General features: G+C 39.7%; 1 protein-coding gene across 11 annotated transcripts in view; it reads right to left on the bottom strand.

Annotated features, from left to right (window-relative positions):
• Slc4a4 (solute carrier family 4 member 4) overlaps window positions 1-26355 on the bottom strand; it is a 422068-nt gene that overhangs the window by 24439 nt on the left and 371274 nt on the right. For all 11 annotated transcript variants that reach the window (XM_029477155.1, XM_029477156.1, XM_029477161.1 and 8 more), the window contains 4 exons: window positions 13114-13227; window positions 11087-11248; window positions 1772-1950; window positions 630-702 (listed from right to left, as the gene is read on the bottom strand). In XM_029477155.1, the coding sequence (XP_029333015.1) occupies window positions 630-702; window positions 1772-1950; window positions 11087-11248; window positions 13114-13227 (528 nt within the window). The remainder of the gene's footprint in view (window positions 1-629; window positions 703-1771; window positions 1951-11086; window positions 11249-13113; window positions 13228-26355) is intronic.

Below are 26355 nucleotides of genomic sequence, written 5' to 3'. Positions count from 1 at the left end.
CAGGGTCCCCAATGGAGGAGCTAGAGAAAGTACCCAAGGAGCTAAAGGGAACTGCAACCCTATAGGTGGAACAACATTATGAACTAACCAGTACCCTGGAGCTCTTGACTCTAGCTGCATATGTATCAAAAGTTGGCCTAGTCGGCCATCTCTGGAAAGAGAGGCCCATTGGACTTGCAAACTTTATATGCCCCAGTACAGGGGAATGCCAGGGCCAAAAAGTGGGGGTAGGTGGGTAGGGGAGTGGGGGGGAGGGTATGGGGGACTTTTGGGATAGCATTGGAAATGTAAATGAGGAAAATACCTAATTTAAAAAAAAGACAAAGGAAGCAAGAAGGATGTATGGAGAGGAGACTAGTCAGATGGACATGCATGGCACCACCCTTCTACAGGTCAGGAGAGAGTCCAATATCGGTGATGTCAGAGGGTTCAAACAAGTAACTGCACAAATAATAGTGAGGGAGGAAGTACAGGAACTGGGTGAGAAATCAAGGCTCATATTTTAAAATTCTCTTTTCTTATTGGCCTTTGCTTCCATGTGCTATGGAATCTTGCAAGCATTTCACACTCATGTGTCTGGTTATCAATGTTCCAAAGAAGAGAAAGCTATGAAAGTTTTACATCTTTACCTTCAGGATGGGAGCCATGAAGACTGACAGGCCAGTCAGAATAAACACAAGGGTTCCAGTGACTCGTTGTTCCCTGAAACAAAATCCAAAGACCAATCAGTCTAACTCCAGTTTTCACTAACCTTCAAAGAAAAGACCAAATCGGTGTTGAGCTACGGCATCAAAAGTCTTGATATAACTCACATCAAATCTCAAGAATATTGTGTGAATTAGATACAAGTGTAAACTTTTAAAAAATGTTAAAACTACTACAATATATGATCGGAACTCATGAAGAAAAAAAAAGTGATTCTTCTAAAGCTTTTGCTCCTTTCAGAGCCAAGAAAGAAAGATCGCTTGCTCCGGGTCCATGAATTACTGGCTTCTTTGAAGCTCTTGTTTTTCAAACAACTTGTCCTGTTGTGTAATTATACCTTCTTTCATAGGAGACAGATATTACATTGTCCCGCATTCTAATTAACAAACAGCTCAGGGAAGTTTCATGAGCTCAATAAATCTCACCAGTCTAATTTTCAAATTTGAAACAACAGAAGTGCTTTTTAACAAATGTGATCCCCATCCAACACCCCGCACCCCTAAGAAAGAATCACCCACTGTTGAGGCCTGAGAAATGATGGCTCTGTTGTGTGAGCTATTCACCCTAGCCCTTGTGAGTAAAGCTTGCTACGACAAAAGCCAAAAACAAGAAACAAAACAAAACACTCAAGAGAGGACAGAGGTCCTCTACCACTGACCTTCACAACTACTCCAATACTTGAAGGTTCCCAAGTTCTTATGGGAACAAGAATGGATTAGAAAACAAGAATTCCTACTTCTTCAGTCATGGAAATCATGGAAGACTTGAGGCTTTTACACATGACTAAGGTAGAGCACTCAGCTCTATACTGAAGAAAATTAATCGCTTGCTTAGCTTTTTCTGTTGCTTCATTTAATATTGTGCTAATCAAGACGTTCTTTAAGAAATGGACTAAAAGTTATTAGTTTTCTTCCCTATTAAAATGTCCTTCCTGGAGAAGATAACTTAGGAATAAATTAACTGTCACCATTTATCTTATCCCCAGATTGTGTCCACATCCTTATGATTGACACAAAGATGTATTCCTATGAGGTTTTTTTAGGGTCATTTTCCTGAGACAACACACCTTACTCCCAGAAATTTTGGTTGTTCTCCAGGCGCAGATGTCTCCGTCTCCATCTTCAGACTGTCAATGTGGGCAATGGAGATAACAGTAGCAGCCACATACCAGGGAAGAGCCATGAAGGAGCATACCACCATGAGGATGGCGACCCAAAACAGATCCAGGTGATACCCAGCTCCTTTCTGCAGAAAGAAGCCACAGTATATGAACAGAAAGCACTCAGACTTGCCATCTAGTTATAGTTAGGCACAGGAATTATGGCTGACAAATGAAACTTGTTCTGCTTGATAAAAGTACCTCTTATAGTATCTTTTATAAGGAAGCACATTGAGACAGGACATTCCCTTCTGCAGAATACTCTCCTGCTCTTAGCCTTCTCCTCCAGCACCTATGCAGATTCTACCCTATTATAATTCTGAATAATTAATTCAGACCTATGTCTACTACTCTTTGTACTTATTCATTATAAATTAACCTTTCTGCACCCAATTTTGTAACCCTCCCAAATGAAGGTAGGGACCATGTTTGGAGAGTTACTGGGACCATCCAATGAAGTAATCACAACAAAGGAACTTGTAGCAACATACAGAGAAATAGCTGTTACATAGTAAGTGCTCACTAAGGGAGGCAGGAGTCAGAATGGCAGTGATTGTTAAGGCAGAATGACCAGCACTTACGAAGCAGCACACCCTCTTCTCCGTGTGATGATATTTTTAACAGAAGGCTACTCATCATGAAGGTACTAGGTGCATGTAAAGATCCCCCAAACAATCCTGAGATGGTATGTAAATGACCATCTCTCTTCTCATGGCTTATGAGAATAGTTGTTTAACCACCTCTTGTTCATCATCATTAAGGTGAGAATCTTGCCTTAATCAAAACAGATGGATTTCAAACACCACCCTATGCTCACAATAACATCTACTGACTGGACGAGCAGACAGTGCAACAAAAGTTCTAGCTTTTTTATTCACTAAGTAAATACAGTTCATCATGCCCCCAGTGTTTTTTCTGTGGTTATATTTCTCTGCTCTATTTATGAAGAAATCAAAGGCTCATACCCCTGTGGAGCTGGGAAAACTAGAGCTGTCCATTCTCACAGCATGAGGGAGCAGTACCAAGAGTCAGACTAGGGATGATTCAAGAGAATCGAGAGGCTAGCTTTGGAAAGTCGGGGTGTGATTTACATGAGCAACCCAGGGTGTGTTATCATTTGAATCCTGTTACAGATTTTCAGAACACTGCTCCTCTCTAACAGAATCTCCAAGGTTTTATCCATAGCTTGCACATGAAGCCATATTCTAGAGAATGAATAAGGCATGGCAGCTGACATGGAAGCAAAGGCATATTCTCATAAAGTTAAGTTTGACAGGAAACAGACGTCTGCTCATGAGACACATGTTAATATACATGCATGGAATCAGTTCACTTTAGGAATGCATAACTATGTGAATTAAAAATGAAATAAGGTGAGGAGAAGAAAGCAAACATGGGGTAGGCTGATATAAGCCTATTCTATAAGGACCAAAGTAGTAAATATCATGATATATGTGGGATCTCAATCATGTGTTTCTTTCAACAAATCATTAACTTTCAACTTAGTACCAGTCAGGATTCTAGCTGCTGCTGACACTTGTGAACAAACAACAAACAAACAAACAAAATCCTGGTCTCTTCGAGTTTCCCTCCTACTGTGAGAGACAGTAAGGAACAAGAAACATTTTGAAAGTACATAGCATCTTACTTGGTAGTAAGTCCCAAGAGGAACCCAAACAACTTGGGTTTGCTTTGGGAGTAAGATAGGATCCCACTGGAGGACTTCCAAGAGCAGAATGATCTGATTGCTGTGTTCTCAGCACTGTTGACTACTGTGTTATGGACAAATTGATTAGGGTCAAGGACAGCAGGAAAAGTTAGGAGGCAGATGCTGAGGTTTGTTTAAGAGATTATGGTCATGAAGGCAGAGGTGGTTGGATTCCGATTGCATACTGAGAAGTGTACTCTCCTACCAGTGTGTATGTCTATGCTGCTGCTGCAGGGCCATTCAGGATCTGGCCATTGGTAGAAGGGACAGCGATCACAGTCTCCTCTTTCCTGTTTCTCCCATCTTGAGTTCTACACCAGTGACACGCTTAGCTACATGAGATTCTTCTATGTGTTTCCCTAACTAATGTCTTTTGTATGATTTCTCATACTAGCACACGACCCACTCTTCTCCTTGGCTCAGTCTTACTTATTGAAGACTGAAATTGGCTTTCCTTTTTCCTGGTCATTTATGGACACGGAGCCCAGCGGCCCAGTGAATTTATTTTGCCAAATGTCAATGTGCAAGGCTTCCTAACAAGCAAAACTTACTATGTCTAGGTCAATTGTCCTACATACACTAAACCTTAAGGACATAATATTGAAAGGGATGATAAAAGCTTTGCCCCAAGCTACTGCTATAACCTCTATAGTTGACTCCTATAGAGTTTACCTTAGAGAAGCCATTCCTACAAACCATCTATGACACGCAGGAAATCAAGCTCTACCAAAGGCATGCCATAGCCAGAAGTATCTAAATGACTGTTTGAATGGAAATAAAATAAAGTGCAAATAATAGCACCCTTATCTAAAACCTGTGAGGAGGACAGAAAACAGAAATATTCACAATAGCATAAGACTTATCCTCTCCTTTCCCTCCTCATTGCTTCTGGCTTTTCTAGACTCTTGGATTCTACAGCAGTCTCATTCCGTTCAGTTCTCCATCCCCACTTACTGCTGTCAGCAGGAGGGCACCAAATGTAACTCTTCAAACTCACAGTCTACTCTTCAACTTAAACTATGTTCAAGTCTATCTTCTCCACGACTTTTCCTTCTCAAGGACCAGTACCCTTCAGCCCTCCATGCTGTTGCCAGACAGGAGCCCCTACGTTACTCTTGCCCTTGACAACTGACTCTCCTCACAGACTAATCGTCAACCATCTTAATCAATATGTGACACTTCCCTGATCCAAACCTTTCAGTGGCTTCCAGTTTGTACTTATAATACAGTAATCGTGAAAACTAAACAGTATAAAGCCATCTGTAAGAATATACACGAACATTTATTCCTACTTCTCACCCTGGCCAATTCTAGTAGTGTCTGGAGATATTCTTGGGTATCATAACTTGAGAGAAGAGGTACAACTGGCAACTGTATACAGAGACCAGACATGCCGACAAGTGGCTGCCAATACATAGGACAGCCACTGCGAACAGGATTGTTCAAACCAGCACAAATGCTAAAACCTTGTGTTGTGTGACCTGAGCTTACTACTTCCTTTGACCTCAACTTGACTCACTTGTCCCCTTGACCTGCTCTCTGCTTCTTGACACAACTGGTTCCTTTTCACTCTGGGGCCTTCGTGTGGCAAACTATTGTTGAGTAAACATTTATTGAAGACTTATTCTGTCTTAGCTCCTGTGTTTGATTAAACAATGAGTAAGACAAACACCCTTTTTTTTTTTTTTACAGTGGATTCAGTCAACTAGCTGAAGTCAGGGAGGCAAACGAGCGACCTAAAACACATGCAGGATACCAGGCACTAAGGAAGGCGGTCAGCTCAAACCTCCATGCTTCTTTCAGGGAAGAGACCAGATACTGAAACAGTTTTCCCTTCAGCATCCAGCACAAATGTTCAGTATCTAAGAAGCAATCTAAAAATGTTCTGGACTTCATGGCCCAAAGAATGTCCTGTCTTATGAAACTGCAAAGTGTTTTAAGCACAAAACCAGAAACTGTCTCTTTGAAACAGTACATCCCTTGCTAATACAGAACAAAGTAATTTAGGACTAAGTCCACAAAAAATGAAACTATGTTCATATGCAGTACAAAGATGACAAGAAAGGAAAAAATGGGAGCACTACACAGACATGGGGTAAACACTCATCATGCATGCTAGGAGCCTCCAGGACCTGAGTCCTTAAGCACATTCCTCCAAAAAGTCTCAATGGGATGAGAGGGCTCAGATCCATGTGAAGATTAAACTGGACTCTAAACAGAAATTCACATGAGTTTGAAAAAGAACTGAGAATAAAGCTTTTGAGTGTGTCTCATCTAAATATGGCTTTAATCCACGTAAGCAGCCATGGATGGGCGAGCAGTGATGGACTAGTGCATTCTTCAGCTATCATCTCTCTCCCAGGGTCATAAACCCAGGAACCATGTGACCAACATAATAAAGCATTTCAGTTACAAGTTTATCGGGGCTACCATGGAATTGGGGTGGGCCACATAAAACCTGGAGAGAAGAATAAACCCTGGGGCTTACTTTAAAAACATTTTGGCTGAGAACTAGGGATGAAGTAATTACACAAAGCACTGTAGGAGCTATCATGTGACCAGTAGCACAGAATAAGATAAATCACTAGGAAAAAACAAAAAGCAAGGGCAATAAAAATTACGTTAGGGGTGAACGCAGGTGACACCAGGGTGCTATATTTAGAAACACTTAAAGGATGGAGATGCTTTTGGTGAACAGCATTGACTGAGGAGTGAGGAGTAGATCTCAGCCACAGCGCCAGCAGAACTGTGAGAAGCAAGAAACCAAAAGGCCATCTAAGCACGGAGCGTTTCTTGGCACTTTGAGACCAAGTGTTTTAAATCCAGGTTGCTGTTCTTTCACAAGGTTCTTTAAATGTCAAGGTGGGAGAAACAGACTGTTAGGATGCAAATGTTTAGATGGCCAAGGTGCTTTAGATGTAGCACCCATGTGGAAGAATGATGCCTTCAAAACAAAAAATTATGCAGTGAAGCAAAGCAAGGGAAGTTGGTTATTATGCTTGACTGACTAAACTATTACAAAACTCTAGCTTGAAATAAGAGCACTAGATCCAAGATTATGATAATAGGAGCAGAAATGAAAAATATAGAGCAAGGTAGAGTTCAGAAGTTATTTTTTAAATTAAAAACTAACTGAAAATATTTTAAATGTTCCATCACAAGGTATGTCATAGAGAAATGACTGCCAGGACTATATGATAGCTCTCTCTACATATCTGTCCTGAATGATTTCTGCCCCCTACACTTGACTCTTGAAGTCACTGCTTTGGGAGGAACATCTCTGGCTTTGCAGATGGAAGCTGGCTCTGCTCAGGCTTCTGACAATGACTCAGGAAATGACCTTGGAGAAGTACTTGACCTTGATGAGACTGGTTTGCTTTTGAGCAGGTAGGATGAAGGATATAAGTAACCAAAATGGCCCCATAAAGCCAAGAGTCTTGGTACTACTACATCATTGTGAGGTTATTTGGCGAGATGGAAAGGTGGATGCTATCCCAGCAGAGCAGAAAACCAAAGCCACTTGACACTTAGCAAGAGCAAATGACACTTCCCATGCATGCTGCTTCAATCCTGTGATCCCTCCATCTCCCTAGCTACCTGCGGTCTCTCTTTTGAATCAGGCTCATAGCATCTGTGTCTTCTATAAGATTAGGCAGAATCATGCACTCGTGTAGTACACTGCTCTCCCTAGCAAAATGACAACAAAACAACTTGGAGAGCCTTGATGCATGAAGAAATGTCCATTGGTGGCATTTGATTTGTGACATCATTATGAAAAAGAATGGTTTCAAATAAACAATTTGAAAATGGACAGAAGCTCATTTTCGTGCTTCCATCTCTCATTTTCAGGGCGAAGACTAACACTCCCAATTTTCTAATGTTTCCTACAATGCACAGGGGAGACAGAATGCTTCTCTATTTTATCAACCCTACATATATTTAATTCTAAATTGGAATTTATCAATAAGAAAATTTGAAGAGCATTAAAAGAATAGAAACTTGCCTCCAAAAGCATACAGCAAATTTTTGCTGGCGACAGATTAAAAATCAATATTTTCAGATTAAAAAGTACATTAGTCAAATATCTATGTTTAGCCTTTTCATAAACCAAACCAACACTCAAACCCCTACTACTATTAAACAGAGCTAATGGGGAGCCTCGGCTCTCCTAGTCTTGCCGGTAAGTATAACGCCAGATGAAAAAGAATCTTGAAGGACATTCTTAAGCATAAACCTGCAATTGGCTTTGTGACTGGAATTCACATTACCTATGTGGCTTGGAAAAGCCCAAGCTAAAAAATAGAGATTAAAGTGGCTGTGCCTCCATTCTCTGCCCCACCCCACTCCTCCATTGCATGTGTATACGTATGCATATTTATTGAAGGATGAATGGACAGAGAGAGAAATGGATGGATCATGTGCTCCTCTTGGTTTTGTTATTAAGTGTATGTGAATGTATATACACCTTATGTGTGTAAGGATGCTCATGCAAGCCAGAGAGAGCCACCTTGGGTGTCATTGTACCTACTTGTTTTTGTGAGACAGAGTCTATTTCTTGCCTAATAGGATAATTGCCCATCAAGGATAGACTGGCTTGCTAGCACTCCCCAGGGATCAGCTGTCCCTGCTTCCACAGTCCTGAGATAAGCACCCATTACCATGCCTTCTTCATATACGTTCTGGGTATTGGACTCTGGTCCACAGTTTTGCATGACAAGCAGCCCAATATGATAAACTTTGTAGAGTCCATTCTACAATCAAAGGTGGATTCCTTCCACAGCCCCTAGAATGATTGGCTAGGACTTTTTTTTTTAATCTACTTCATTATGGCCAGGAGAGGAAGCACAGCTGAGAGTGGCCTGTAACCAGGAAACTGTTTCTCCGTCTTCCACCTCTAACTCATGGAATCCAGCTGCCACGGAACAAGTTAGCATGCCATGAAAAGTTCAGCCCCACAGAAAGGCCCTGGGAGATAAGGTGCCATGTGCTAAGGTGGGGTGGTATTGCAAAGGACACATACATCACACACGTGAAAAGGTGCATGATCACGCTGCATGGAGAAAAGGCAGAAGACACAGAGAAAAGCAATATGTTGAACACATGATCCGAGGGCCCAAGTGAAGAAGCAACCATGAGAGTCAGCCCAGCTGGGACTTTAGGTGACACCATCCAATACTATTTAACTCCAAATCCAAACAGACCTCATGTTAAAAACTGCCATGCAGAACCACTAAGCCCATGGAACAAGCATGAATAACTGTTCATTTCTGTTGTTTTAAGCCACTGAGGTGTCCGATGCCTTGTTAATGGCAAAATGATGCTGTAGAAAAAGCAAGAAACAACCTTATTTTCCTGGACAAATTTCAAAGGAAAGGAAAACAGGGGAGTGGAGGAAGAAAATCTGTAGGCTAAAAGTTTATAAATATTTAAAACTGGCAAGTGTTCAAATGCTATTTGGAACCCAAATAAACTGGATGTTCAAAGTTTATTATGTTGGGCTGGTAAAATGCTTGTCATGAAAAAATGGGGACCCGAGTCCAGTCCCCAGAACACACATAAAAAAGGCACGGGAGTGAGTACATATGTGTGTACAAACTCAGGACTGTGGAAACAAGGACAGCTGGTCCCTGGGGAGTGTCAACAAGCCAATCTACCCTTGCTGGGTAAGTTTAGGCAAGCAATAGACTCTGTCTCAACAAAAACCCAAATGGGTACAATGACACCCGAGGTGGCTCTCTCTGGCTTGCATGAGCATCCTTACACACATAAGGTGCACACACATTAACACACAACATGTGATACATATACAGACATTTTAATGTAAGTTTCAATAGTTTCCCTAAGGATAATACAAGATCAGTGCGTTGTTTTGTATCAGTGACCAACTTGAGTTTCTGTTCTGCTTTTGGGCTTTCAGCATTCAGTGGGAGTATACAATGGTTAGTCTCAGGCTTCCTTAACTTCCCTTCTACTGAAATACAAGCCTGTCCTCATTCTATCTCTCTGCATCACTGAATACACTGGAAATCACAGCATCCCATATCTCTTCCCCCATTGTCACCATAGTATTTCAGCAACTGTCCAGGATGCTTTCCTCCTGACCACCTCTGTGCCAATGAAGTGAAGAACCATGCAGAGGCTCTCAACACCCTAGATGCCTTACCCTACCTTCCCAGCAGCTTCAGGAAGGAGCCACGTACTGTGCACAGGTCATGACTGCTGTCTTTCTCCAAACACCTTCAAAACTGAACCATCTCTTTAAACAAAGCTTTCTTTTTCCTCCTTTCCTCATTTTAGGAGTTATGGGATTGACTTCTTGCTCATCCTGACCCACAGTTCTAACAGGACGGTTTATCATCTCGCTTCCGCATCTGCCTGGTATATTTCTACAGCCAAGTGCTTGACTTGCCCTGAACTCTTCCTTCTGCCAAGCCTTTGCTGAATACTTTCTGTGCAATGCACTTTCCTGTGTCTAGGTTTTATTTTACTGACTTTTCATGCTTCTCTTCTATGGTGATTATGAAAAGATAAAGAGTTGATATGTAATGTAAAGTGCTCAGAAAACAGCCTGATACGTGGTAAGTGTCCATAAGGTCTTAGCGGTTTTTTTTTTTTTTTATGATCATTATTCATCTCTCAGCCCCTACATGGTGTTTTTGAAGTTGTTTGTGACTTAAACCTAAAATATCATTAGATATGAAGAAAATGTATATAATGTATTAACTATATAGACAGTCTTGAAAGACACCCCACCACCACTAAACCATTTTCTTAGGTTCATGACAATGCCACTAAACCAATGTTTGCAGAACCTAAAATGTAAAGATAAACCCTTTCTTCATTCTTGATGATATGTTCTATCCTGAGACAAATATCTTAAGGAAATGGAGGAATACTTACTAAGACACAAGTTTGCAACTGGTAAACAATCAATAAACAATCAATAAATCCTTACTCATTCACAGCACTAGGAATTGATGTAATTAAAGACATGGAAACGGCCATGACTCTGACCTGAGCTGGCCATTAGACTTGGTACACATGCCAGTGTCACATTAACATATATATAAACAGCTGCGAACCACGCTTGTGCACAGTATCAGGAGTGGAATCAGTGCCTCGTGGTGTAGATAAGCACTGTAATACCTCTCTACCCACTTCCCAGCCCCTTAAACCTAAATGGAAATGGGGGAAATCTGAGTTTATTTAACAGAGAACAGGTGCTTTAATTAAATCTTTGGTCACCACGTCTTCAGGAAGTATGGTTGCTACATTCAGATCCAAAGTAGAAGGACTGCTGCACACACCCATTTCTGGGAGGTGATACAAATACAAGGTGAAGCCAGTTCCTCACATTTAAGTGAGTGCATCCTGAGATGTTACCCTGGTAGCACTTGGATGCCTCTGTGTTAGAGTATATCTCTCTCAATAAGGATCACTTGCTTTTAAGTTAGACATGATCAAGAACCAAGAATACTGTAGGAGGCAATGATAAGCATCTCCTGAGCACTTACCTTGAGTTTATGCTCTTTCCTGTTCACAATTACAGCGGTGATCTGCTGGTCCATGAAAATCAGGATGGTGACTAGCAAAGCCGGGATGGCAGCAGCAAGGCACACCCACCAAGGGTTTCCTCCAAACGGTGGGACAAACCAACCCCTGTTAGGACTTGTTGGCTTAAAGCAAAGAAATAAACTTTTTCAGAACAGTGTAATATATGCTACATGGTTTTAAATTTTTAATTTTTTGAGTGTTACTTTTTTAAAAGTAGAAACAATTATAGTCCAGAAAAAAAAATTAACAGAGCCTTCCCAAAAGATGTTATTTTTGAGGTAATTGCTAAAGAAAAGATGCAAAACATGGGTTACTGAATAAAATAGGGAGTGTTGTTTTGAATACACAAAATTATTTGAGATAAAGTATCAGAGAAAAAACAGAAAAATTTAACATTAAGGGACATAGAAATAAGCCTCAAATTCAATATTTTAAGAAGAGGTAGCAAATAAAAATTTGCAAAGCCACCATGGATTTTGTTTGAAGTTTAATATTTAACAATAGTTTCTACTCCTGCAAAATAAATGGCTTCATAACACATAAAGAGCTGTACATGTTATACCTGAACTAAGTACTCAGATCTCTTACTTCACATAGGAAAATTATCCAGAAGTCATTAAATGACCAGAACTGTGTCAGAAAACCAGAAAAGTTCTTAATCTCCATCTGTCTGGAGATCATACATGTTTGGTACAGGAAGAGAACATGCTAATTCTAACTTTAATAAAAGTAGATGTAAATATAATATTATTTATGAGTTTGGTCCTCTGTTTGGGGGGGGGTTATTTTTGGGTCGTGTGTGTGTGTGTGTGTGTGTGTGTGTGTTAAGAGACAGAGTCTTATTCTATAGGTTAGGCTGGCCTCAAATTCCCTATGTAACCCCAGACTAGGCTTGAACTTGTAGAAATCCTCCTGCCTCAGCCTCCTGAGTGCTGGGCTGGTAGGCACAGTCCACAAACCCTGGATGCATGATCCAGTTTGCACAAAACTCCATCATGGAAACAAAACCCATCCTCACATGGCCTGTATCACACCCTGTGAGCTTGTAAGGCAAACCACTTCCTCTTGCTCATTAAACCTTTCAACCCCCACCCACAGGATGGGGACCGCCTCCATTCAAACGTTTAGAAAAAAATAGTGGTTTAAATGGATTAGTGATTGAATCAAACCAGAATTTACCTTTGCTAATAAATATAACAGTATGCCAGACATATTCTCTACTGTCACATGTGTACATGTGTGCATGCATATCCCCTCTCAGCTTCACAACGCTGCAATCAGCTTAATAGTGTTTGACATTATTATCTCAATAGTGGAGAACACAGAGTAAGGATTTTTCTAGAAAATAGGTTAAGGATTTATAACTAAAAAACTACACAAATATATAACTACAAATGAATGACATGTAAGTTTTATAAATTACACCTATATATACATTAAGTTCAGAAAATTACATAATTCTTTTTGTCCTCTTTGAACAATTAAGCTTCATGACATAAGTGTTCCTGGCAGGTAATTTGGTAGAAGGGAAAGACCACTAGGTTAGAACTTAAAAGCTTCAATTCAAACTTCACTGCCTGCTACCACTAGTTAAGAAGTAATGGGCCTTTTGCCTATTTGCTGTGAACATTAGTAGATTATAAAACAAACAATACTAGCTACGTGTGCACTTTCTCAGAACTACTGCATGAATCAGGCCGATTAGGTCTATAAGAGTGTCTGAAATATTCTAAGAGAGATAAGGCAGGGTTCATTAATACTATATGCTATTTGAAAATGAAAGTCAATAAAACCCGAATCTTGAATTTGATCCTCACTGTGGCGTTCAATTTTAGTGAAGAAATTAGACTATCTGTAAATGAGCCTAACAGGGGATTGCTTTGAGGGGAAAATGGGTAATTACACAAAACTGACTGAAGGTTCAGAATAAACCACAATAAAAGAAAAGAAAGAGTTTGAACAACAAGCAAAAGAGACACTCGCTCACCTTGAACTCACTTGGTACAATGAGCTTCGGAGTGTCCACGCCGACTAGGGCATCTATTACACAGAATATGAGAATGGACAGGATAATGGCAAAATCACTGATCAGTTTTCTTGCCTGAAAAAAACAAGGAAAAAAAAGGAAACAAAGGACTATTTAGTTCCATACATACTTGCTGGTGCCTATGTTTGAAGTGAAAAGGAATTTGCTATTTTCTAAGAATTTATCAACAAATTATCTTCTGGCCAGGCATAGGAAAGATCACTCAAACGGTATATATTCTTTGTCCTAAGTGCAGCATGAAAGGTATTTGGATAAGAATAAAATCTAAGCACACATTACACATTGAAATAGAACTCAGCTTCTCTGGAAAGGAACACTGTTGGTAGTAAATAAAACAACAGTGTCCGAGTCACTGTCCTACTGCTGTTAAGAAATACCATGATCAAGGAAACTGCTGTAAAAAGAAAGCATTTAGCTAGGGGCTCACTTACTGTTTCAAAGGTTAGTCTATTATTATCATAGTGATACAAAGACAGACATGGTGCTGGAGAAGGAGCTGAGAGCTCTACAACCTGATTTGTAGGCAGAGAGAAAGAGCCTGGGCCTGGCTTAGGCTTTTGAAACCTCAAAGCCCACACCCAGTGATCCACTTTCTCCAATAATGCCACACCTTCTCCAACCAGGCCATACCTCAAATATGACTACACCTTATCCAACAAGGCTACACCTCCAATAAGGCCACACTTCTTAATCCTTATAATCTTTTCAAACAGTTCCATTTCCTGGTGACTAAGCAATCAGAAATAGGAATCTGGGGGGCAGGCAGCATTTTTATTCAAAGAACCACACATGGGAATCCCATTAAATAGCCTGAGGATGATACAAATCTATCAGAAGAAGATTCTAAGTTCCAGGTCATTGAGCAGTGTCAGTATCAAGAACCACAGTAAAGTCCAGAGATGGTAGATAAGACACTGAAGGCTGCACAAACTCTGTCTAAGAAAACACCCCTTATTGCTCTATAATTAGAACATTCCTTAATGTGAGAAATCTCTTCATTGCTAAAGTGTGATCAACATTATTTGGGCATCCAATATCCTAATTGCCTTCTCTGGTCAGGACAGGGTCTGAGCCTTGAACTCTGTGCTTTCTCATGAAGAGGTGCAGAATGGCGATTTAAAGTCATTAAGGGGAGCACAGGGCTTTTCAGTTGTAATGGGGATTCTCTGTAGTTCCTAGTGATACTACTTAGGGCCTAATAACTTGACTAGAGCAGACACCAGAGCTTGTGGGAGAGATGACAGTAGTGTGTCACTGGATTGTTCATTAAGAGTTATTCGGTTTCTAAGGTTTTGTTTTGTGATAACATCTTAGTGGGTAAAAGAGAGATAATCTATATCTTTGTGAAGCCCCAAGCCATGTGTCAGCCAACATAGATTTCTCCTAGGTAAGACTGGGGTTGATTCCAACATCAATCTCTCTCAAGGAGAATGGTCAGGTTTCTTTTGATGCTACTGAATGAAGTTGGGCTAAGGAAGTATATGGTTTAAGATACATAGGCTTCAGGAAGTGAAACTATCTCCATGTGTTCAGTAGGAGCTAAAGCAAGGAATGGACATTACAGAATGCTTCAGCATGCTCTACAGAGCTCCCAAGGGCCAGATACTGTTAGTTCTTGTTTGCTAAAGAAGTACATGCCATGGAAGAGGAGACTGGCTATCTGGAATGAGTTCACTTCAGTTACACACAATGCTGTCAAAACAGGTGGCAGGAATCAAATGCAAAGCCTGTATTAGCTTCAATTGCTTCATCTGCAAAAGAGAGTGAGAATAGTGCCAGCAACCTCACATTGGTTTTCTTTAGCAGAATTAAAGATGATTAACCATGAAAGTACTCAGTCTAATATCTGGATAAACTATTATTGTTATTCTGTGTTCCAGGAGGCCTCTTGACTGCAAAGACAACTCAAATAATTGATTATCTACTGGCAAGAAGTCTCCGAGATGGATTTTTAATTCTAAGAAACAAAAACTATCCAAGTCCAGCAACCCTATGGAACTGCTATGCTGAGATGATTTTGGTTGGAAATCCCTAGGATTGATGCTTCCAAGGACCTCAGTTCTGGATGAAAGCTATTTCTCAAGTTTTATGCAAGTAGTGTTGACAATGACAGTCTGGGAGAGCCTGGCAAAGGTTGATTCTAGGAAGCAGTTTTAAGTGCTATGTTAGGCTGTTACAACCGTCTCCGTTCTAGGAGGTCACAAATCCCTTTACAACCAGAGTTCACCCAAGTCTAGTAGCTCTTACTAAAATTTATTATTTCCTCAATACTCACCCACAAAAAATCTAGCCGAACAGTTCAAATATGCTATAACTCATTAAAAGAGTGGGAACAGTTATTTTAAAATGCAGTTCACTCCTTTTTCTGTAATAGAGAAGGATGCTAATGTAATTCTGTGGTCCAAGTTCCCCAGTTCTATCTGTCCAGCTGTGGGCTCCCTCTGCACTGCGGTCAATACTGGCCCCTGGCAGAGAAGAGACCATATCCTGGGTCTATTGTAAGTTGACTACCGTGCCAGTCCAACATGGCGAACTGGATGTCAACCCTGAGTTTACTTGTGGAACATCTAACTTGGCCCTTGTTATGCTTTACATTGGAAATGTTCCCCTCGGGTTTATGTGCTTTCCAGTTTCCCAGATGATAATACCGTTTGGGAAGATCTGTGGTCTGTCTGATACGGAGTGGAACTCTGAAGTGGCTCATTGGAGCAGAAGCTTTGTCCTGATATTGGTTAGTTGCCATTTGGAAAGACACAACCTCATGGTCCTGCAGCAAGAGACATCTGTGACCCACCAACCATGCTCTCCCAGTTGTGAGGGACTGTATGCCTGAACCATCACAGAACAAACCCATCCTCCATTAAGGTCCAATAAAAATGACCGATATGAGCCATGTGGGCCTGTACGCTCTGGGAGCAAGATCAAGGCACAAGATGGAACTACCATGGGAAAAAAAAATCCCTCTAAAATGCTTAAAAAACATTCAACATCTTCCTATATGAAAGAAATGATTTGTCATAACAAATTACAACTATATTTTAAATATTAGATATACAATATTTTCCAAAATTTGTTGAACTATGAAACTAGGATTACTTTGCTATGGAAACCATACCTCATTTTCTTTCTTCCTCCCTCTCTCTGTCCCTCCCTCCCTCCCTCCTTCTTTCCTTTTCTTCTGAGATGGAGTCTCTCCACATAGCCCTGGCTCTTCTGAAACTCACTATGTAGACCAGGGTGGCTTCAAACATTGAGATCCGCCGGCCTCTGACTCCAAAGTGTTGGAATTAAAGGCATGCACCACACACCTAGCTACATAACTCAATTAAAAATATGCCTCTATCCTCAAAAAACTTCCAAATCAAATTTCAAATCCAAATCAGTATTGTCTTCTACCTGCTCTATTGGGGGTTATTTTATTATTTCAGTGGTGTTGCCATTTTTTTCAAATAATTTAAAAATATCGTCTATAATTTTATTATTAAATGAATAGATATTTCATGGATTATACATATTAACCATCATGTATTTGTCTGAAATACCCTTGTTCTTTCTCATTTAAATCAATTTTTTAATTTTTTCCCACTTCAAAAACTGATAGGTGGTCCTTGTAAAATATTTAGAAAAAAATTAAAAGTATTTCTCAATTCCTCTCCATAGAAATAAACCCTAATATCTGAAATAAACAAGAACATATACTTCTGATGTATATAAGGTTATTCACAGGTATGTGGACATATAACTGTTGATATTTAGATGGTTTTGTTTGTTTTGTTGTGATGGTTTTTAAATAAGATCTCCCTTTGAGGTTCCAGGTTGGCCTCAAACATAAGCTCTTCCTGTGTCAGACTTGCAGATGCAAGAATTAGAGCCATGAGCTTCTACATTTCTGTTCTCACATCCTATTTTGTATGTCTTTCACAGTTTTTCCTATTTCCTTTGATGTTTTCTGTAACAGCAACCCTAATAATGTCAAGGTATTACACTGAACAGTTATACAAAGATCATTTTTCCTAATATCCTTGTATTTAGGTCACTCCCAACTTTTCTAGACCATGAAAAAATATTATAAAGAAATATTTGCAAGCACTTGGGGCTATTTACTTGGAATAAATTACTGTGAGCAGAATTTCCTGTCGATGTGTATATAAAAATTTAAGGCTTTGGGGACATAATGCCAAATTACCATCCAGAATGTAATATCAACTTGCCAATTTCACTCTACCTAACATACAAATGACTCTGGCTAATGTAGAAAGCTAAATCCATACTCAAAGGGAAAACAATTTGCTGCCGTTGACAATATTCAAAAGAGTATAAACTAGCCAAATCTCCTAAAACAATCCTTCGGTGTGACTTAGCAAACTGCATCTCTTGCTCCCTTCTGATTCTTGTAGTTCACACAGTTTTTATATAAATGCATTGCCCTTTAAAAAAATGACATTAATATTTATTCTCTGAAGTATCTCTTTCAATGGTATAAAGCCAACACTACATGGACAGAAAGCAAACACAGAATTCTAAGCGATTTGGAACCTCCTTCCCAGAGCAGAGTGCTGGCATGGGAAACAGCGCAGACAACCAAAGTCATATTTCACAGTTGTCCTGTTTTGATCTAGGAATGCTAGGGTCCTCTGAAGACATTTTGGAAACTGAGTCTGGTAGACTTCCCAGACTACTCCACTGGTTACAGCCAGACTTGTCTGCTAGCTTCTTCTCCACTCTTCTTTCTCATCACGTTCTTGCTTCTGTTTAGGCTCTTTGTCATAATGATTTCCTTCAGTACCATACTTAAAAATTGATCACTTTGGGAATAATCATTCCTCTAAATTCCAGAACCGTCTATCTGTTTGATACTTCTCCTTGGAAGTACTTCTTGGAGGTATCTCAAAATTATGTCAAAAAACTTAAGTAACCTGTACTGGCTCATCTTCCCAGCCCGGCCTGTCTGACCACTGCTGCCCAGGTTCTCTCTTTCACCAGTGTTTTCGATTTTCCTTGATGGCAGCTTAATTCGCCCTATTGTGAAGGATAAAAGAAATAGCTTGCCAACCCACTAACAATATCCTGCATTTAGAAAGTTTGCAATTACCTTGAAAATATGCATAGGATTATACTCCTTTACCTCACATGGCTTGCTATTTTAGCATCTTTCACGGTTCCTCTGCTTCACATCTGTCTTAGGCACCTCTGTCATGGAGTGCCATGAATTTGGAGCAAGTCTGGATAAAGAGCAAGTTCCATGCCAACCTGGGCTATAATGTGAGTCAAAGCATTAAGGTGTGAGGAAGTCTAAGCAGCTGTTACTGGCCTTAAAGTTTAATGAAGGAGCCCAAGCTCGGATTAGTGCAGACAATGCTTAGATAAAGGAAGGAAATGTGTTGTCCCCTAGAGTCTCCAGAGGGACACAGTCTTTCTCACACCATAATTTTCATTCCTCCACTGAGACCAATGTCACACTTCTTACCTCCATTATTTTAATTTGAACCTCCTGAACTGCCTCTTAGATCCAATTTTTTTATTGTTCTAAGCTATGTTTATGCTAATTTGATAAGATAAATTAATAAGTACTGTGAATGTGGACACACACATATATGCATTACATATGTGTATGTATACATACATACATCTATCAGAGTAATATGTATGTGCATGCATATATATTGATTATGGTAGGATTTCTGGGCCAAGGTCATCTTGTTAAATGTGGCTCTAATTGTAACATGGGCACAAAAGTTGCTGAAAAGACAGATTCTAAAAAATGCCAGAATTATAGTTCTTAAAATTTATAGAGAATAAAAAGCAACTCTATTAATGATGCCAAACCTCACTTAAAATCTCAGGTAGAGCTACAGAATATTCTGCAATGTATTAACTTGTATTTATCCTCCTTCCTCTGAAATCATTATGATATATATGTGAGGAACTGCAGCAATCACTCCTAGCATTGTTTATGGTTGGGTAATTCGTGTCTAAGATGCACAATCCAGCTTTAACATTCATGTCAAGCACATTGCCTTTCCTCAGTTCACCTCTATATTTAATACTAAATCTTCTAAAATGAAAGGCTAGGTGGGGTGCTGTGTTAGCAGGGTACTCAGGACTTACTAAAATTAACTGGGAAAACCGACTCAAGAATCAGAATTCATCTGAAGAAGTCAAGTCACCCAGATAACCCTGAGTTTAGGGCTTGTGCATAGGCCTCACTGGGTCTGATTTGAAGACAGTAAGAGTTTCTCTCTTTGGGCCCTACTCAAATTTCCAAACACACTTAGAAAAAGAAAAGCATACTATTTTCTTTCATTGTTTATTCTTTCAAAACAACATTTATGTAAGTCAACCCATTAATAAAAATAAAAATAACCCTAGAAATTCATCTTTTGCAATTCTCTAATAATGACTACCCATGACAATTAACCATAGAGGGATGTCTTAGTCAGGGTTTCTATTAACCATAGAGGGATGGCACCACCCACAAGGGGACCTCTTCCCTTGTTCACTAATTGAGAAAATGCCTTACAGCTGGATCTCATGGAGGCATTTCCTCGCCTGAAGATCCTTTCTCTGTGATAACTCCAGCTTGTGTCAAGTTGACACACAAAACCAGCCAGTACAAGGGATAAATGCTTTCATGAGAAAACTATGGGGCTTTTTTTTTTTTTAAACAGGATCTTATGCCCAAGCTTATGGCTCAAGGAACTCAGGATTAGTTTGGATGGACACTTAACAACTATCCATCCAAACCCAGCACTAGGCATCTTCAGGCTAACCTTTAACATCTTATGGATATAACTTATCCCAATCTGAGAACAAAAATAAATGAAGATAACTTAGATAGAGAGCAAAACTTGGATATTTTTAAAAATTGCTTTTCATGGTACATGGACATGTTATGTGTGGTCCTGTAACATACGAAAGAGAAACATGTCTAAAATAAGACTGTAATGATCTTTGTGTACTATGACTAGTTTTTTTTACATTTCTTTGCTATTTTTATTAGTAAAAAAGAAACTGTAAAATATTTTCTATCCTCTGAAAAATAAATTAGAAAATATCTCAATTACTCTAGTATGGTGCAACCATGTTAAATATTTAAACTACCAAAGTAAAGAAGAAATTAAGTGGATGAGAAAGACAATCCCAATAATCATACGCTGTTCTTTTATTCTTGAGCGAAAACAACCTTATAAATCTATTATAAATGCACTTTTTATGAAGGATGATACCATATTAATTATTGAGGGAGTCATAATCATGGAGACACCAACAGCGAGAGCTAGTTAATTTACAGGGAAAAAATAAATTTGGTTCCTAGGAAGCCCCAGAGGACATTCAGTTTTCACTTTGCAAGGACTGCAGCTGCTCTTAAATTAACTGGGGCTGGGGTGGGTGCTGCGAGCCCGCGGAGCGGTTCTCAATGGATGGAGCTGCCAGGGAGAGGCAAGTATAGCAACAGCAGGCACCCTGTGGGCTCTCAGTAAATATTAATCCATGATGTCAAGTCCTCTAATGAGACTGGTGCCTGCAAGTTCGAAACTATATTGTTACAAAAAAAGCATTTATTCTAGAAGAAAAAAGTCCACTGGACAGATATGTGCCTTTTGGCAGTCTCAGGCACAAAACAGCATGATCATTTTGAAATTTCATCTCCCTAGTAGTCAATACTGTAAAGCTTGTTGCTCTTTTTTTTTTTAAGCATTAACATTACTTATAGTAGTGATCTTAATTCACTGTTTTTTGATCCAATGATGCACACTCTATTTCAAATTCAATGAAGAAAAGACTAATTTGGACTGTGTGGTTTTAATTCTATAAACTTCAAGTCAGGGAGTTTTGGGGGAAATAGGAAGTAGGCAGGATAATTTTTCAGCTTGGGGCTAATACCTGCCGGTAGAATCTTCCTCGGCAAGCCTAGTGAAGATATCCAGTGAGGAGACTGAGAATACAGTAGCCATGAGCAGAGAGAGCATTGCTCCCATCCTGCCTCAAAACTGGGCAGTAGAACAAGGAACCAAACACGCACAGAACAAAGAAGCCCAGAAACAAATAATCAGACTACATGGGGAAAAATTATGATCCAATCTTTGTCCTTGATAGGGAAAACAGAAAAGTCTTAGGCTGATATAGAGAAAGGTAACCAGGGGGGTCAAGACTTAGGGGATGTATCACAAGAAAAATGTTGATTTTCTTTTTCAGGTTCCCTTGAAAAGCTGTGGTGAGAATGTCTTACAATGTTCCGAGTCTATGGTAAAAAGGAAAAGCTCAAGTTGCTCATGAAACTCCTGGGAGTAGGAGCTGCGGACAGGGGATGTGGAAGGGAAAAAGCAGATTTGTGTCTGGCTACAGGATGCTGGGTTCTTGCTCCAGAGACTGTCAAGCATCATGAAGACCATTGCTTTTCAGATACATAGAGGCAAGATTAGACTTGGTAGCACTCAAATGGAACATTAAAATCCAGTAAGACCCTACAGCCCAACACCTTCCTAAGGTCTTCTTGGATATAACTCAAGCCATTATAATAAAGGGGTTCAGGTTCGATAAAGAAAATTAATTTCAAAATGTATATTAAAATGCAAGATCTGAGCTTTACGTGCTAATTAGAAACAAGAAACTCTTGTTTTCTTGCACAGATCTGAAGGCTGTTGACTCTCCTATGATGGATGAGTTAGGTGAATGTGATTTGAACCAGGAGGATTGCAGGGGCACAGAGCATGGCTTCTTCTATCTGTAGCCTGCCTCTGTGCCATCATCAGAAGCCCTCTCCCAATTCTGTGGCCAACCATAACTCTGAACTTAATTTTAATTGGAATTCAATTCAAGTTAGTTGCAATCTTTTTTGTCATCTATCTCTGAGAGCTGACATATTTGTAGTGCGTATAAAAATGCATAACTGGATTGTATTTATAACTAAATGTCTGCCATTCTTTGTGAAATAAATATGAAAAAATGTTAGAGAAAAGCAAATTTGACTTTCAAAATGACTTTCCTAGATATAAAATATCAAAAAGGACTGGGAAAAAATCTGATATGTTCAGTGACAGAAAAATCATATTTTTAATGAACTTCAATGATATTTTGATATTTTGAACTATACAAATGTCAGTCATCTTTACCCACACCAGAACGCCACAAAGAATATACACCTATTATTTCGTAATCTCTTTTAATATGTTAGTTGTTTTAGTTTGACAGTTTTTACCTTTCAACAAGAAAATGCTAAGAGAAAAGAAAACAGAAATGGGATGTCACTCACCTCTTAGAAAGAACTGTTTACAAAATACATATCTCTTAACTCTAAACACAACCAATTTCAATAGGCCCGGGATAGTCAAGCTTGACAAGAATCAGGGTTTGAGAAACGTAACTACCTGTGCAACCTTAGATTTTCCTGTGGTTTATGAGCATAAAAACAAATGTGTCACATAGCTAAAATGCTCATTATGTTTTCATTTAAATTCCAGAATTGCTACACTTTGTTTTAATACCTAATGCCAATTCCTCAAGATCCACCATCACTGTGGGCTGTAAAATGGCTCTAAAAGGAATCTCTCTGGAGATCTTTAGTATGAACAGAAATAATGATGAAAAGAAAGCCATCCTTACCTAAGAGGACAAAAATACAACTTGTTTAACAAGTTAAATACAGTATGTGACCACGACGTATTAGATTCTTGAATTATATTCATCTTGATGTTCTTTGCCTAGTCTAATGTGAGGCACACATTAGAATAACCATTGTTTTGTTCCAATGGGATGAATATCCTATTTAATAAGATATACAATAGTAGTATCGATGAATAATTTGTACCATCTAAACATAGTATAGAAAGGATTGTAGCTATTGGTACTATCTGGAATAGGGATTTTTATTTGTATAACTGGGATGTATATGCAATAGTAGATCATGAGTACTCCAGATTTAGATTTGAACCTCCTTTCTATGAGTAGAAGGCACACATGAGCCAGCCACATGGAGTACAGCTCTATCAAAGGACCAATGGTTTTGTCTAATTCATAGTATTCTATGGATTTCTAACTCCTATCATGATCCTACCCTGCTGTATCTTTAAGCTCCCCTTTTCTTTTGTTCCAAGTATGCAGCAATAGCAGCATCGTTTCATGCTGGCAATCATTTGCTGGTGTGGGACTCTTGAAGAGCATTCATGTGAATGCCTTGAGCCATCTGCCACAGACAATCACACATTATGCTGTGATGTGCCTCCTAGAAGCTTGACACTAAAAGGTTCTGACTTTGAGGCTGATCTAATAGACCAGTCACAGTTCAGGATAGAGGGCTGATGTGCCCCTCTGAAAAGAATGGAGAACACCAGGTGTCAGTGGAATTCTGGCATTCTAGCTGTGTTCCATCAAGTGTTGGGGCTCTAGCAGGCCTGATATACATACTAATTATGTAATCAGACTAGCAAAGTTAATCTGTTCCATTCAAAGCGCTTATACTGATGATTGCTATTGGATCTATGAGATTCTAGTCCCTGACCTAGTCTAGTGAAAGGCAATGGAGACCACAGTGAGGGAAATCTAAGTGCTGGTGTAAAGGGAAAGGGTAAAACAACCTACAATAAGTTTGATATGAAAATGAAAAGTTTGGAACATTGCATGGAATGGGCACTTAGTTTGCCACACTGGTCTCTATTTACCCCTCTATGCCAATGGGCTCCTTTGATTTCTGGATTCCATCTGGGTCTAGCCAGTAATGGGAGAAGAGGGGGGGAGAGAAGGAGGTGGAAGGGGGTAGGGAGAGGAGAGAGGGGCCAGGAGAGGGAGATAGACAGACAGATAGACAGACAGACTGAATAGGGTAGTGATTGCCCTAGCTGGTTCCTCATAAGATAACCTGACAGACTGACTCCTCAAGGCTACATTCACATCATTTCTCAGGACCTCTCTCTCTGCTCTTTCCCTTCACTCTATGTTTAATCCATCACCCCTCTCCACATCCTCTGGGCCCAGAATAGTAGCAATTCCACTGTTACTAGCTCTATGATACCAAACTCCAAACTTAGCTTTGTAAGTAACACCTTCCATCAAACCTTCTCAAATAATCATTTCAAATGATCCTAATTTGAGTTTGTTATTTGCTTCACACTGGGACCCTGACTCAGCCCAAGCATCAGTGTAAGATTTGGACCATGGTGGCCAGGAGGATGTCTTTTCTTGTCTTGTTTAACCAGCTGAAATAACCCGTATAGGGGAAAATGGGAACAATTGTGGAAAGAACATAAGCCATCTTCCAAATTATCTGTATGCTACCTGTGTGTCATTCACAGGTAGAGAGAGACTCAGCCACTATAAAAGAAGGCTTGGCCTGAGCAGCAAGATCAGCATCAACTTTGGGAAGTTGTAAGGTGTGGTTGTCACTAAGGACTTGTAGGATACAGAGAGTGTATCCACATAGGAGATGAAGTCTCAAAGGTTCAATTAAAAATACAGAACTATTTGCACTTAAATCAAGATTAATTATTGTCTAGCTGAGCCTCCCCTTACAGGTGTGGTTACTAAGTCCACAGTTGGGCATCAGAGGGCACACTGGTAGTTCATGGTACTGCTGGGCATCAGAGGGCACACTGTTGGTTCATTGTACTGCTGATGTGAGACTCTACCTGGATTCTTATCTCTATATTCTTCTCACAAAATACAGCACGCACTGCTCTCTGAGTAATTTCCACAAGTCAGCAAATACTAAGCATCTTGTGTAAGGTTTGATATAAAGGACAAAAGTTCATGGAATTAACTAACAAGTCATACAGGCATATAGGAATGAAACAATTATCCCCTGTTAAGCATGTACGTTATAAGAGTTAACGTGCAAGCTCAGCAGTCTACACACTTGTCTGTTCCTATGCACAGAGGGCACCCTCCGATATGGCAGGCTGGATTAAGCACATTAAGCCATGAGGTAAGTCAGAAAGATGGTGGCATAGGACTTCCTAATGCTCTTCCACCACAGAAACATTAGATGGAACAACTCTCTACCCTAGAAATAGTTTTTCCAGGCCTAAGAAAGCCAGATGAGTGATTACATAGCATGCCAGACTACAGGTAAGTTAAGACACAGGTAAGTCGATAAAGAACATCATATGCTATATCTATCACCTTCTCCAAACCCAGGCACTGCGACCAGGTGGCAGAAATAGTGTCTGGAAAGAAGCACAGGGAATAAGCCCCCAGACACAAATGCTGGCCATGCCCCAGGAAAATGAGTGTGAGGACCAGATGAGTTCCCATGACATCGGCCTCTAGTTGAATACAAAGGACTGCACAGCACTAGTCTAGACCAGCAGCCCAAGGTCCTATAACTTCCTTACAACTCAGTATCTTACCCCCTCCACGCTAGTCTAGCCTCACAGTCTTGAGTACAAAGCACCCCCTAGCACCAGGTCAGGAACAATGGACTCAGCCCCTGTGAGGTCTTGACCTCTAGGCCTACTCAGCTCCAGGCTAGGCTCTGCATCCACAGACTACAGGCTACTCCAAGTCCCAGTCCATACCAGGACTAAAAAGCATCCAAATGCAAAAGGAAGTTAGGATACAGACAATGTGGTCTTGTTGACAGAAAGCCCTAGATATGCCATCAAAATAAAACAAACAAAAAAATTCAGAACTGATCAAATTCAGTAAAATTAAGAATATAAAATCAATATACAATACCTCTGGTTTTTACTATGCATTATCACGAACTCTCCAAAATCAAACTCAAGTTCATAAGACGCCACCCTTAGATGAGAATCTACAGATAGACAGTGACTATTGAAGTGGGGGCTCAGTTTTATTCAGGGGTGAGCTCTTTGGTAGGTTGTCCAAAACACATGTGTATATAAAAGGGCAGTCGAAAACACATGTGTATATAGGCAAGACTCTGTAAGGAGTGTGAGTGTATACATGTGTGTAAAACACAACTGTAATTATAGAAGAGTCCATGAATTCAAGAGGGGGTTGTTATGGGGACACAGGGGAGTTGTAAGGGAGGAGGAAGGTAAGGGAAAGATTTAATGCAATGTATCCATGTATGAAAAAGTTAAAATCATAAAGGGAAGACAACTCTATTTATATTAGCTACCAAATAATGAAATACTGAGGTATAATGTAAACAAGATGTAATATATATGTATATATGTGTATATCTATATATCTATATATATATATAGATATACTTTTAAATCT

Source organism: Mus caroli, chromosome 5 (assembly GCF_900094665.2).
Source record: "Mus caroli chromosome 5, CAROLI_EIJ_v1.1, whole genome shotgun sequence".
In the NCBI taxonomy this organism is placed as follows: Eukaryota; Metazoa; Chordata; class Mammalia; order Rodentia; family Muridae; genus Mus; species Mus caroli.
This window is presented reverse-complemented; position numbering and strand designations above follow the sequence as displayed.